The sequence below is a fragment of the Microcaecilia unicolor genome, chromosome 7, assembly GCF_901765095.1.
Source record: "Microcaecilia unicolor chromosome 7, aMicUni1.1, whole genome shotgun sequence".
Classification (NCBI taxonomy): domain Eukaryota; kingdom Metazoa; phylum Chordata; class Amphibia; order Gymnophiona; family Siphonopidae; genus Microcaecilia; species Microcaecilia unicolor.
Genome location: NC_044037.1, coordinates 109,524,213 through 109,538,995, shown reverse-complemented (window position 1 = coordinate 109,538,995; position 14,783 = coordinate 109,524,213). Strand labels below are relative to the sequence as shown.

Sequence of the window (14,783 nt, the reverse complement as noted above, 5' to 3'; positions counted from 1 at the left end):
GGTCAGAGTGGATCCTGTACTGGGACTCTGCTTTCTTGGGAATGGTGGGATTAGTTAATGGTCGCACCCAGTTCCGGAGCAGCGTCTCCTTCAGGACATTGTGCAGCGGTACCGTGGAGGACTCTCTAGGTGGTGATGGATAGTCGAGGACCTCGAGCATCTCGGCCCTCGGCTCTTCCACAGAGACCACGGGAAAGGGAATGCTTATAGACATATCCCGCACAAAGGAGGCAAAGGAGAGACTCTCAGGAGGTGAGAGCTTCCTCTCCGGTGACGGCGTGGGGTCCGAGGGAAGGCCCGTAGACTCCTCTGAGGAGAAATATCTCGGGTCCTCCTCTTCCCCCCACGAGTCCTCATCCTCGGTATCGGACATTAGCTCATGTAGCTGAGTCCGGTACCGGGCCCGGCTCGACGTCGAGGCACCGAGGCCTCGGTGTCGTCGAGCGGTGGACTCCCGCGCCGGCGGGGACGGAGCTCCCTCCATCGACGTCGACGGGGACTCCACCTGCGTGGCTGTCGAGACCGGCACCGCAAGCGGCGGCGGTGTCGACTGCCCCGGCGCCGGGCTAGAGCTCGCCGGCGCCACAGTCATCGGCGCCGAGGGCGCAAGCACCCCCGGCGCCGGCACAGCCTGGCGCATCAGCCCTTCCAGGAGCCCCGGAAGGATGGCTCTGAGGCACTCGTCCAGGCCCGCTGCCGAGAAAGGCGGTGGGGCCGGCAAGGGTGTCGGTGCCAGAAGCTGCTGGGGGCCAGGAGACGGCACCGAGGTGCCGGAACCCCGACGCGTCGGTACCTCCACCACCGACGGAGATCTCTCCTCTCTGTGATGACGCTTCGGCGTCGACACCTCCTCAGGCACCGAGGGCTCCCGGTGACGGCGCTTCTTGTCCTTCTTCCGGTGCACGTCACCGGTGCCGGAGGGCATGGAGGAGGAGGAGGTCGATCCCCCTCGGTCTCGAGGTACCGGGTCCGACAGGGTTCGGTCCCGTGGCTCACGAGTTGAGGGAGTGACCGGGGCCGACTGCCCACGCGGTCTCTCTACCCCACTCTCGCCGGCGGACCGGCGGGCCGACGGGACCTGTTCTCCTGGGGTCGCTGCCATCGGTGCCGATGTCTCGGGCATCGATACCGGTACCGAAGAACCGGCCTTCGATACCGATGCCGTCGAGGTCGACGTCGAGGGGCCGGCGCAAGTTCCAAAAAGACGGTCCCGCAGAACTTGCCTCGCAACCTGAGTCCGTTTCCGGAGACCGAGACACAAAGCACACGACTTGAGATTGTGCTCCGGCCCGAGGCACTGGAGGCACCAAGCGTGGGTGTCGGTCTGCGAGATCGGCCGGCCGCAGCGACCACACTTTTTAAATCCACTCGGGACCTTCGAGGACATCGACGGAAAAATCGCGTCGGCGAAGTCAAAGTCGGCAATGGTGGCTAAAATCACACCACGAAAATTGAAACCGACCGAGCGGCCACTAGGCCGCAACGAGGCGTCCCCGCTAGAAAGCGAGGGAAAAAGGAGGAGCGCGTGCTCCACACGCGCAAAATTCTTTTTTTTTTTTTTTTTTTTTGGATAACAAACGAAACTGAAAGAAGAAGAGGCCAAAAGGGCCAAGAGCGACGACCCGCGTAAACGCGGTCGAAAATTCCGGCGGCTGAAACGAGAGAGTTGCAAAAACACGACTCTCTCAGTCGCGGGAAAAAAGTAACTGGCGGGAGCGGTCGCGCACGGGCGGGAAGACGGCCGCGCATGCGCGGTGGGCGTGCCCTGCGTGCCGACCGTCCCGCGAAGCTTTTTCCGGTTGGTGGGGGCTGCCGCGGACGTCAACCCCAGTCGTGAGAACAAGCAGCCTGCTTGTCCTCGGAGAATACCTACTACAGGTAAGTATCTTCGCTTTCTCCAAGGACAAGCAGGCTGCTTGTTCTCACATGTGGCGTATCCCCAGCAACCAGGTTCACTCAAAACAATGAACACTGGTCAATTGGGTCTCGCAACGGCGAGGATATAACATAGATTGACCTGAAACCATAAACAACTAACTGGGAGTGCAGCCTGGAACAGAACAGAAATGGATCTAGGGGGGTGGAGTTGGATTCTAAACCCCCAACAGATTCTGCAGCACTGACTGCCCAAACAGACTGTCACATCGGGTATCCTGCTGAAGGCAGTAGTGAGATGTGAATGTGTGGACTGATGATCATGTTGCAGCCTTGCAAATCTCTTCAATGGAGGCCGACTTTAAGTGAGCCACTGACGCCACCATGGCTCTAACGTTATGAGACGTGACATGGCCCTCTAGAGTCAGCCCAGCTTGGGCATATGTAAAAGAAATGCAATCTGCTAGCCAACTGGAGATTGTGCGTTTTCCGATGGTGACTCCCCTCCTGTTGGGATCGAAAGAAACAAACAACTGGATGGACTGTCTGTGGGGCTTTGTCTGCTCCATGTAAAAGGCCAATGCTCTCTTGCAGTCCAAGGTATACAAACTGCTTTAACAAGGGCGGGTATGAGGACGGGGAAAGAATGTTGGCAAGACAATTGACTGGTTCAAATGGAACTCCGACACCACCTTTGGCAGGACCTTAGGGTGCGTGCGGAGGACTACTCTGTTGTGATGAAACTTGATATAATGTGCATGTACTACCAAGGCCTGAAGCTCACTGACTCTACAAGCTGAAGTAACAGCCACCAAGAAAATGACCTTCCAGGTCAAGTACTTCAGATGGCAGGAATTCAGTGGCTCAAAAGGAGCTTTCATCAGCTGAGTGAGAACGACGTTGAGATCCCATGACACTGGTGGAGGTTTGATAGGGGGTTTTGACAAAAGCAAACCTCTCATGAAGTGAACAACTAAAGGCTGTTCAGAGACAGGCTTACCCTCTACATGGCGATAAGCACTAATTGCACTAAGGTGAACTCTCATGGAGTTGATCTTGAGACCAGACTCTGACAAGTGTAGAAGGTACTGAAGTAGGGCAAGAAAGAGGATCTAGGGCCTTGCTGTCACACCAGACGGCAAACCTCCTCCACTTGAAAGAGTAACACCTCTTCATGGAATCTCTTCTGGAAGCAAGCAAGACTCGGGAGACACTGTCTGAAAGACCCAAGGAGGCGAATTCTAAGCTCTCAACAGCCAGGCCGTGAGAGCCAGAGACTGGAGGGTGGGATGTAGAAGCGACCCCTCATTCTGAGTGATGAAGATTGGAAAACATCTCAATCTCCACGGTTCTTCGGAGGAGAACTCCAGAAGAAGAGGAAACCAAATCTGACGTGGCCAGAAGGGTGCAATCAGGATCATGGTTCTGCAGTGTTGCTTCAGTTTCAGCAAAGTCTTCCCTACTAGAGATATGGGAGGATACGCATACAGAAGGCCTGTTCCCTAATGTAGGAGAAAGGCACCTGACGCTAGTCTGTTGTGGGCCTGAAGCCTGGAACAGAACTGAGGGACCTTGTGATTGATCTGAGTGGCAAAAAGATCCACCAAGGGGGTGCCCCATGCTCGGAAGAACTTGCGGACTATGCCCATGTTCAGTGACCACTCGAGAGGTTGCATTATCCTGCTCAACCTGTCGGCCAGACTGTTGTTTACGCCCGCCAGATAAGTGGCTTGGAGAAACATGCCGTGACGTTAAGTCCAAAGCCACATTTGGACGGCTTCCTGACACAGAGGGCGAGATCCGGTGCCCCCCTGCTTGTTGGTGTAAAACATGGTAACCTGATTGTCTGTATTTTGGTTGGACAGACGATCTCTGAAAGCCTTTAGAACGTTCCAGATCACTAGCAATTCCAGGAGATTGATCTGCAGACCTCTTTCCTGAAAGGACCAGGCTCCCTGAGTGTGGAGCCCATCTACATGAGCTCCCCACCCCAGGAGAGATGCAACCGTTGTCAGCACTTTCCGTGGCTGAGGAACTTCGAATGTTTGCCCCATGGTCAAATTGGATCGAATCATCCATCACTGCAGAGAATTCCGAAAGTCGGTGGACAGTTGGATTACATCCTCTAAGTCCCCCGCAGCTTGAAACCACTGGGAAGCTAGAGTCCATTGAGCTGATCTCATGTGCAGGCATGCCATGGGCGTTACATGAACTGTGGAGGCCATGTGCCCCATAAGTCTCAACAACTGCTGAGCCATGACCTACTGAGACGCTCGAACCATGGACACTAGGGACAGAAGGCTGTCCACCCTTGCCTCGGGGAGATAAGCTCGAGCTGTGCGAGTGTTCAGCAGAGCTCCAATGAATTCCAATTTTTGGACTGGGGTGAGATGGGACTTGGGATAATTTATTACGAACCACAGTAGCTCCAGCACCTGAATAGTCATTCGCATGGACTTCAGAACACCTTCCCTCGAGGTGGTCTTCACCAGCCAATTGTCGAGATAAGGGAACACATGCACTCCCAGTCTGCGACTAGAGCTAGGCATTTTGCAAACACTCTGGGCCAGATACCAGGCCAAAAGGCAGCATACGGTACTGAAAGTGCTGTGTCCCTTTCTGAAATCGAAGGTACTTCCTGTGAGCTGGAAGTATCAAAATGTGTGTTTAAGCATCCTTTAAGTCCAGAGAGCATAGCCAATCATTTTCCTGAATCATGGGAAGAAGGGTGCCCAGGGAAGCCATCCTGAACTTTTCTCGAATAAGAAATTTGTTCAGGGCCCTTAGGTCTAGGATGGGACGCATCCCCCCTGTTTTCTTTTGCACAAGGAAGTACCGCAAGTGGATGCTTGTGAAGAGCTGGTATGTCTGGATCTTGGCAGCGAGCATAGTGGCCTGATACGTCTTCCTCCCAAAAGAGTCCAAGGTTCTAGATTCTCTGCCTGGGGGAGCCGAGGCATAGTCCCTAGTACTCTTGGCTCTTTTGAGGGTGGAGTCCACCAGCATGGAATTGTGAGGTAGCTGAGACCTCATCAATCCAGGTTCACCGTGGATCTGATATTGGGATTCAGCTTTTTCGGGATCACGGGATTAGACAGCGGGAACTACCAGTTTTGCATAAGGACTTCCCTTCTGTACATTATGCAAAGGAGCTGTTGCAGCCTCTCTATGCGGAGAAGGATAATCCAGGACCTCGAGTATCTCAGCCCTGGGCTCATCCTCAACCTCCATAGGGAAGGGAATAGCCGCAGCCATTTCCAGGACAAAGGAGGTAAAGGATAGACTCTCCGGTGGAGAAAGTCTCCTTTCTGGTGGAGGGGGAGGTTCAGAGGGAATCCCATAGTACTTGTCAGAAGAAAAGTACCTGGGATTTTCCTCTTCCTCCCACGAATGCTTATCTTCTGTATCGGACAAGACATCCCTCAGAGCAGTCCGAAACCGAGCCTGCCTCAACGCTGAGGAACGACGTCCTTGATGGCGGTGCCGAGAAGTCGACGCCCGCCTGGACTCCGGTGAAGCTTCCTCCACCAACGTCGAAGGGGAGTCGACCTGGGTGGCAGCAGACACCAATGCCGCAGGCGGCACAGAGTTCGGGGACCTCACCACAGGCAAAGAGCCAGATGCCACTGCAGCAGACGGTACGGAAGGCGCAAACACCCCCAACACTGAAGCAGACTGGTGCAGTAACCGTTCCAGAAGCTCTGAAAGCAGGGCCCTGATGCGCTCATCGAGAGCCGCAATCAGACAAGGCTGCGGGGTTGGTAAAAGAGCCAGTGGAAGAATCTGTCGAGGCTCGGGAGCAGGTACCAGGCTGCTAGAAGACCGACGCATCGGCACCTCCTGTATAGAGGGGGAACGATCCTCTCAGCGCTGATGCTTCTCAGGTGCCAATTCCCTTGATGCCTCAGAGCTCCCGGCATCATGTGTCGAAGGAGAACGATGACTGTGCTTCTTCGCCTTCGCTCAACGCCCGTCATCAAGACTCCTTGGTACTGATGAGGACGTGGAACCCTCACGCCTCCTCGGGGCTGGGTCCAACGAAGGTTGGTCCCAGGGGGCCTGCATAACAGAAGGCCTCAAGGCAGGTGGAGACCCACTTGATGCCTCACTGCTCGCAGCACGAATTGGTCTTTAAGCAGCCATTACCTCCGCTCCCGACGTCGATACCGCCGACCTCGGTACCGATGTCAAAGGACCGAAACGAGCCCCAAAAAGCTTGTGTCATTGGGCTTCTCGAGACCCTTGGGTCCGTTTCTTCATACGAAGGCACAGACTACAAGCGGTTGGGCAATGGTCGGGCCCAAGGCACTGGATACATCAGGTGTGGGTATCGGTACCTGAGATGGTCCGGTTGCACCGAGTACAACGTTTGAAGCCTCTGGGAGTCTTCGATGACATGGAAGAAAAAACAGCTTCGGCAAAATCAAAAGACGCGATTGTGCCTGTTAAAATAAGAAGGCACAAAAATAAGGGGGAAAACACCCGGCCACGTCGAAAAAGAAAATAAACTTTAAAAGAGAGAAAAAAATAACAAAAGTAAAGGTACTCACTCTCTCTTCTTTTTAAAACGATAATAAAAGAAAAAAAATCGAAAAAAACGAAGACTCTCTCCTGGGTCTGAAAGGAGCAGCAAAATAAAACACCGTAATTCAACGCAGAGAAAAAACAACTGAGGGAACGTGTTCACTCAACAGGCGGGAAATCAGTCCGTGGATGCGCGGTGTGCTCTGCACTCGTGCCAGAAGACTCTGGCAAAACCTTTTTTGATATTTTGCTTGCAAAATACCGATTCCTGGGCCGACACGGACGTCAACCCACATGTGAGAAGAAGCAGCCTGCTTGTCCTCAGAGAAAATACTGTAAGTTATGCACATATTATTGGCACTTAGGCACACACACTTAAATTACTTCTATGGCTGGCATAAGTGCTCATGCCTAAGCGTATACACATGTACATAACCTGAATACACTAATATTCTATACAGACAAGTAGACACCTATATTTCTTTATAGAATATATTTCTATAAGGTGTACTCCGAGCACTTTTATATACAGGTGCAGTTATAGAATTACCCTGTAAGTTGACCAAAAACAAAAAAACAACAAAAAGTGGGCCCATACTGGCAATATCACGTTCTTTCTCCAACATGACGGGTTCTGGCATGGAGAGCTGTGTCTTGTCCTTCCTTTCTGCCATGGCTTCAGCCAAGCAGCTGTCTAAGGTTGACTCATCCATGGTATCCTCTGCTGTTTCCTCTGCAGGGGTCTCCTCAGCTGCTGCTGCTACTGCTTCTTCTTCTTCTTCTGCCTCATCCTCCGAGGAAGAGGATGAGGAGCTACTCTCTGAATCTGAAGTGGTATCACTCTCATCCTCAGATTCTGCCTTGGAAGAGCTCTCACTCGCTACCGTTGCCACCTCAGCTTCTTCTTCTACATAAGAATTGAGAACAAAAACAAATTACTTAATCCTTGTTTGGGGCTAGTGAGAGGTCCAGACAAACAAAAAAGCTTCAGGAGAACAGTCCAGCCTACCTTCTATCTGAAGTAGGGGTTCTTAATGCAGTCCTTGGGACGTACCCAGCCAGTCAGGTTCCCAAGATACCCCATAATGAATATGCGTGAAATGAATTTGCACACAATAGAGGCAGTGCATGCAAATTTATTTCATGCATATTCATTGTGGGTATCTTGAATACCAGACTGGCTTGGTGTGTCCCGAGGACTGGGTTGAGAACCCCTGATCTAAAGCGGGAAGAAAAGTCCTTTCTTCTCCCTACTTCCAGTTCTAACCTAGGAAGAACTCTGAAACCCTTTCTCCTTCCCATCTGACTCTCACCCATAGCTTCTTCCCTTCCCCAACAAATTTCCACCAGGAATCCATTATGTATGGCCTCTCTCTTTCTCCATATCACGGAGTTATCATGCACAGAATGGCCTTTTGCCATCCAACTGTCATTGTGGAACAAACATCAAAAGGTCTCTTCGCCTTACCCCTTTCTCTGCACAATACATAGTCTTGCTTACCTTCGGACTCTTGGTCCTTCTCACTTAATTCCAGATCTTCCTCTTCATCATCCTCCTCTTCTTCCTTTCCAAGCATTAACAAAATATATATAGAGATAGGTTTACCCATATTTGTAGAAATCTGATATTTTCCATTTACATTATCAATAGAAATCAAAATAAATCATGGAAAACAAAATAAGATGATACCTTTTTTATTGGACATAACAAGGGCAACCTTCGAAAGCTAATCAAGAAATGTATTAAGTTATGTCCAATAAAAAAAGGTATCATCTTATTTTCTTTTCCATGTTTTATTTTGTTTGATTTCTATTGATAACCTTAAGAGTGGACTAACACGGCTACCACACTCCTCCATTTACATTAAAAATAAATGTCACCCAGATATCCTGCACACACCTTCTCTGAAGATGACTCCTCAGAGGCTTCCTCTCCCTCGCTGTCCAAATGGAAAGATTTCCTGTGCTTAGCCTCCACTTTCCTTCGCTCCGAGTCTCTTTTAGAGCCATTTGGACCCTGCCGGTTGGCTTCCAGCATATCCTTCTCTCTCTCTAGAGCAAGGAAACAGTACATAGAAAAATAACTGAAATATAGAAGGATTTATAAGGTTGACCCAGCACAATCCTAAGATTTGTATTATCATCACTTTAATGTGTAAAAACAAAATTTCTCAGATTATTTTCTATAATCTTTGACAAATTCAGCATCAACAGATTCATTTTATTCCATCATTCCAGCAAACATTGCTGCTTTCCCGTGGACTGATCATTTAGGCATCTAAGTTATTTTAGTCATATAATTCCAACAGTTTGATGGGAAGAGTGTTTTGAAAATTGTTCGGGCTAAACTGGATGTTCCTACTCGGGAGAAAGAGGTTGTAAGATCTAGCGGGGATGTGGTTTGTACAGAGGATCTGCATAAAAATTGGGCTCTTCAAGTTAAAACAGTGTTTCATAAGGTATCTCACCCATGTTCTATTTAGGTTAGAAAGGACAGGTATAATTCAGAGTGCTCCCATGATTTGTATGCTCTTAGGCAGAGTACGCGTCGTTTGGAGATGATGTGGAAAAAAGTTTAAATTCTCGGTGGACAGAAAACACTAGTGGCAAGCTGCTAATGAATATTTGGTGCACATTAGGGCAGCAAAGTGTTTTGTTTCTAGTAGGATTTATGCTCATGTTAATAGGCCTATGATATTTTCAACTGTTAACATGCTTTTAGGTAAGGGGAAGACAGGGCCTAAAGCAACGGTTACTAAGCCTCTGTGGAGGATTTGGCTGTATTATTTTTTGAGAAGCCCCAGGAACAATTTTTTTTTTTGTTTTTAATCATTCAATGTTTATTGGGTTGAAAGTTGCAACACTGGGAAAGATCAAAGGTCCATCAAGCCCAGCATCCTGTTTCCAGTGATCAATCCAGGTCATAAATACCTGGCAAGATCCCAAAAAAGTACAAAACATTTTATGCTGCTTATCTCAGAAATAGTATATTTTCCTCAGGCCCAATTTAATAATGGTCTTTTCCTTTAGGAAGCCGTCCAAACCTTTTTAAAACTCTGCTAAGCTAACCGCCTTTTCCACATTCTCTGGCAACGAATTCCAGAGTTTAATTACACGTTGAGTGAAGAAAATATTTTCTCCGATTCGTTTTAAATATACTACTTTGTAGCGTCATTGCTAGTCCTAGTATTTTTTGGAAAGCGTAAACAGACGCTTCACGTCTACCCATTCCATCCACTCATTATTTTATAGACCTCTATCATATCTCCCCTCAGCCATCTTTTTTCCAAGCTGAAAAGCCCTAGACGCTTTAGCATCCAGGGTCACTCAAAGTAACAAACTTTGGATCAGGCGACCCTCAGGGGGAGGAATGCTGGCTTCGGCCTAACCCCTGGTAAGCCTTTCCTCAGCTGAGAGGTGCCCAGCTCTATCACCGGCTGCCTTTCAGGTGCTGTGGAGGACTTGCAGCTCATCTGCATATCCTTACGGCCTTCTCTGGGGTGACACCCAGGTCCACTCCGATCCACTCAGGGCCTCCGCTCTAGGTGCCGCGTGCCAGGCATTTTTCTCTTTACATCTAATCTTCTTCCCAGTTGCTAAAGTACCTCAGTCGTTTATGGCCCCTATTCAAATTCTCTTCCCAGCCCTGTCCCTTCCTAATCTTTTCAACCACCCCCTACCTCTCTCCACTACAGGAACTCACTGCCCATCCATCGACTTCATCACCTCACCTTCTCTCCTACCCTCTTCCTCCCTCTTGGCTTTTAATCTCCGTCTCTTTCTTCCCTCCATTTTGCCTTCCCCATTCCATCTAAATACCTCTCACCTTCGACACCTTCGTGGCCACACCTCTCCTACTCTCCTTCGCTCTTTTACTCCTTCTCTTACTCTCAGCCGGTGACATCAATCCCAATCCTGGCCCTCCTCATCCACTATTATCCCAACTCTACAGATCTCACCGCGATCTCTCTAACCTCATCTCTATTCCTCTACTCCCCTCCTCTTCTCTGCCCTTCTCTTGCGCCCTATGGAATGCCCGCTCTATCTGTAACAAACTCCCCTATATCCAGGACCTCTTTATCTCGCGTCACCTCCATCTGCTCACCATAACAGAAACCTGGCTCTGCCCTGACGACTCTGCTTCAGTCGCAGCCCTCTGCCATGGCGGCTATCTTTTTTCACATACTCCTTGCCCTGCTGGTCGCGGGGGCGGTGTTGGACTACTTCTCTCTCCCTCCTCCAGATTTCAACCCCTTCTTCCACCTCAATCTGACTGTTTTTCCTCCTTTGAAGTCCACTCTATCCGCCTTTTCTCTCCTCTGCCTCTTCGAATAGCGGCCATTTATCGTCCCCCTGATAAGTCCCTTTCATCCTTTCTCAGTGACTTTGATGCCTGGCTTGCCTTCTTCCATGATCCTTCCTCCCCCTCTCTCATCCTTGGTGACTTTAATATTCCTGCTAATGATCCTTCCAACTCTTATATTTCCAAGTTACTCGCTATAACATCCTCCTTTAATCTCCAACTATGCTCCACCTCCTCCACTCATCAAAATGGTCACTGTCTTGATCTCATCTTCTCCTCCAACTGTTCACCCTCTAGTTTCCTTGCCTCTGATCTTCCCTTCTCTGATCACCTATCTTATCTATCTAGGAATCTTCACGATATTGACCCTTCATCTCTATCCTCCCATGTTTTAAACCTCCTCTCTACTGTGGCACCATCCACGTCTGTCAACGAGGCTGTTTCTTCTTACAACAATACTCTATCCTCTGCCTTAGACACTCTTGCACCTTTGATGACCTGCCCTATAAGGCGTACAAAACCCCAACCTTGGCTGACTTCTAATATCCGCTACCTACGTTCCTGTACCCGCTCCGCCGAACGCCTCTGGCGGAAACCTCGGGCCCTTGCTGATTTCTTACTAAGTTCATGCTGACCTCCTTCCAATCTGCTCTTTTACGCGCCAAACAGGATTATTATATACAACTGACCAACTCTCTTGGCTCGAACCCTCGACTTCTCTTCACCACATTGAACTCTCTCCTCAAGGTGACCCCTCCCCCAACTCCCCCTTCATTATCTCCTCAGACCCTTGCTGAATTTTTTCACGACAAGGTTCAAAAGATAAACCCTGAATTCTCTACCTCGCCACCTCTCCCTCCACTAGTCCATTCCCCTCTCTCTCCTTCCCCTCAATCCTTTTCCTCCTTTCCTGAAGTTACTATAGAGGAAACTACATTTCTCCTTTCTTCCTCAAAATGTACCACTTGTTCCTCTGATCCCATGCCCACCCACCTTCTTAATGCCATCTCACCTGCTCTTATTCCTTTTATCTGTCACATTCTCAACCTCTCACTTTCCACTGCAACTGTCCCTACTGCCTTTAAACATGCTGTGGTCACACCTCTCCTAAAGAAGCCTTCACTCGACCCTACTTGTCCATCTAATTACCGACCCATCTCCCTCCTCCCTTTTCTCTCCAAATTACTTGAGCGTGCTGTTCACCACCGCTGCCTTGATTTTCTCTCCTCACATGCTATTCTTGACCCACTACAATCTGGTTTTCGCCCTCTCCACTCAACCGAGCTTACTAAAGTCTCCAATGACCTATTACTGGCTAAATCCAGAGGTCAATATTCCATCATCATTCTTCTTGATCTTTCCGCTGCTTTTGACACCGTTGATCACAGCATACTTCTCGATACCCTGTCCTCACTTGGATTCCAGGGCTCTGCCCTTTCCTGGTTCTCTTCCTACCTCTCCCTCCGCACCTTTAGTGTTCACTCTGGTGGATCCTCTTCTACTACTATTCCTCTGCCTGTCGGCGTACCTCAGGGTTCTGTTCTTGGTCCCCTCCTCTTTTCTATCTACACGTCTTCCCTTGGTTCATTAATCTCATCCCATGGCCTTTCCTACCATCTCTATGCTGATGACTCCCAAATCTACCTTTCTACCCCTGATATCTCACCTTGCATCCAAACCAAAGTTTCAGCGTGCTTGTCTGACATTGCTGTCTGGATGTCTCAACGCCACCTGAAATTAAATATGACCAAAACAGAGCTTCTCATTCCCCCCCCCCCCCCCACCCCCCCCAAAAAACCCACCTCCCCACTCCCCCCGTTTTCTATTTCTATTGATGGCTCTCTCATTCTTCCTGTCTCCTCAGCTCGAAACCTTGGGGTCATCTTTGACTCTTCTCTCTCCTTCTCTGCTCATATCCAGCAGATCGCCAAGACCTGTCGTTTCTTTCTTTACAACATCCGTAAAATCTGCCCCTTTCTTTCTGAGCACTCTACCAAAACCCTCATCCACACCCTTGTCACCTCTCGTTTAGACTACTGCAATCTGCTTCTTGCTGGCCTCCCACTTAGTCACCTCTCCCCTCTCCAATCGGTTCAAAACTCTGATGCCCGTCTCATCTTCCCCCAGGGTCGCTTTACTCATAACTACCCCTCTCCTCAAGTCGCTTCACTGGCTCCCTATCCGTTTTCGCATCCTGTTCAAACTTCTTCTACTAACCTATAAATGTACTCACTCTGCTGCTCCCCAGTATCTCTCCACACTCATCCTTCCCTACACCCCTTCCCATGCACTCCACTCCATGGATAAATCCTTCTTATCTGTTCCCTTCTCCACTACTGCCAACTCCAGACTTCGCGCCTTCTGTCTCGCTGCACCCTACGCCTGGAATAAACTTCCTGAGCCCCTACGTCTTGCCCCATCCTTGGCCACCTTTAAATCTAGACTGAAAGCCCACCTCTTTAACACTGCTTTTGACTCGTAACCACTCGCCTCCACCTACCCTCCTCTCCTCCTTCCTATACACATTAATTGATTTGATTACTTTATTTTTTGTCTATTAGATTGTAAGCTCTTTGAGCAGGGACTGACTTTCTTCTATGTTTGTGCAGCGCTGCGTACGCCTTGTAGCGCTATAAAAATTGGCAGAATGGAATGATGCTACTAACTGGGTTTCTGTCCGATACTTGTGAACTGGATTGGTCACAGTTAGAAGGGGAATATTGGGCTAGATGGACCATTAGTCTGACCCAATATGGCTATTTTTATGTTCTTATGATTTGTTAGAAACCAAAGCAGGTCTCAGCTTTAAAAGTGTAATCATATATGTAATTTCCATACAAAAATGTAAAGGCTAAACAGATTTTAAATTCAGTACGCACCTCCATGGATAACCAATACAGTGTTTATAGTAAGGGTTTCAAGTCTATCCAAATTTGACTTGTATAAGATAATCCTAGCAGAGGTGTTCTGCTAAAGTTGAAGTCTTGATAGCACGGTTTTAGAAATGCCCACGTAGATGGAATTACAATAATCCAAACCAGAAAACACAAATCATGTGTAGGCTTCTGCTAAGTTGTCACGACCAGAGGGATAGTGAGCCCTTGGACCACAGCTGGAACTGCGGCAGACAAGTCCCCTTGGCTAGCACAAGACAAGTGTCCGAGCAAGAACCAAGGCAGGACAGGGCAAGACGAGGCAAGAACTGGATGAGACGGGACTGGACAAGGCAACGAACAAGACACACAAGGCTGGGACTAAACATAAAAGACAAAGCAAGGCACGGAGAAAGGCAATGTCTAGGCAAGACTGGCTGAGTCTGGGGCAAGGACAAGAGTCCCAGGAAGGGCAAAGTCAGCAGGCACTCGGAGCCGAGGCAGGGCTGGAGCTCGGCAGGCACTCGGAGCCGAGGCAGGGCTGGAGCTCGACAGGCACTTGGAGCTGAGGCAGGGCTGGAGCTCGGCAGGAACTCAGAGCCGAGGCAGAATTGGAGCTCGGCAGGAACTCAGATACGAGGCAGGGCTGGAGCTCAGCAGGAACTCAGAGATGAGGCAGGACAGGAGTTTGACAGGGTTGGCGTTCGGCAGGGACTCAGAGACAAGGAAAGACTGGAGCTCAGGAGGAACTCAGAGACAAAGCAGGGCTGGAGCTCGGCAGGAACTCAGAAACAAGGTAGGACTGGAGCTCAGCAGGAACTCAGAAACAAGGTAAGACTGGAGCTCGGCAGGAACTTGGAGAGACAAGGCAGGGCTGCAGCTTGACAGGAATCCGGATACAAGGCAGGGCTAGGCTAGATCTGAAGAAAGACTAAGCAAGGTCCAAAGTCCACAGCAGGGTCAGAAAACATGCATGGCAAGGCTGGAACAGGAATCAGGTTGGACCAGGAACAAGGCTGGAACAAGAGCAGGAACCAGAACAGAAGCAAGGCTGGAGAACTCATTGCGAAGGCCCCAATGGAGGGCAGGCACCACCTTCAAGTACCTGCCAGACCGGAAGCTGAACTCCGCAAGCATTGCTGAAGTTGCAGCACGCTGTCCCTTTAAGGGCAGATCTTCAGCACACATGCAGGCGCCTAGGGGAACAC

The 14,783-nt window shown here is 49.6% G+C and overlaps 1 protein-coding gene across 2 annotated transcripts in view; it reads right to left on the bottom strand.

The window, feature by feature from the left end:
- Nucleotides 1–14,783, bottom strand: part of SETD1A (SET domain containing 1A, histone lysine methyltransferase) — a 355,902-nt gene that overhangs the window by 99,863 nt on the left and 241,256 nt on the right. For both annotated transcript variants that reach the window (XM_030208984.1, XM_030208985.1), the window contains exons 11-13: nt 8,300–8,451; nt 7,901–7,964; nt 6,998–7,306 (exon numbers count right to left, since the gene is read on the bottom strand). In XM_030208984.1, coding sequence (XP_030064844.1) covers nt 6,998–7,306; nt 7,901–7,964; nt 8,300–8,451 — 525 coding nt within the window. The remainder of the gene's footprint in view (nt 1–6,997; nt 7,307–7,900; nt 7,965–8,299; nt 8,452–14,783) is intronic.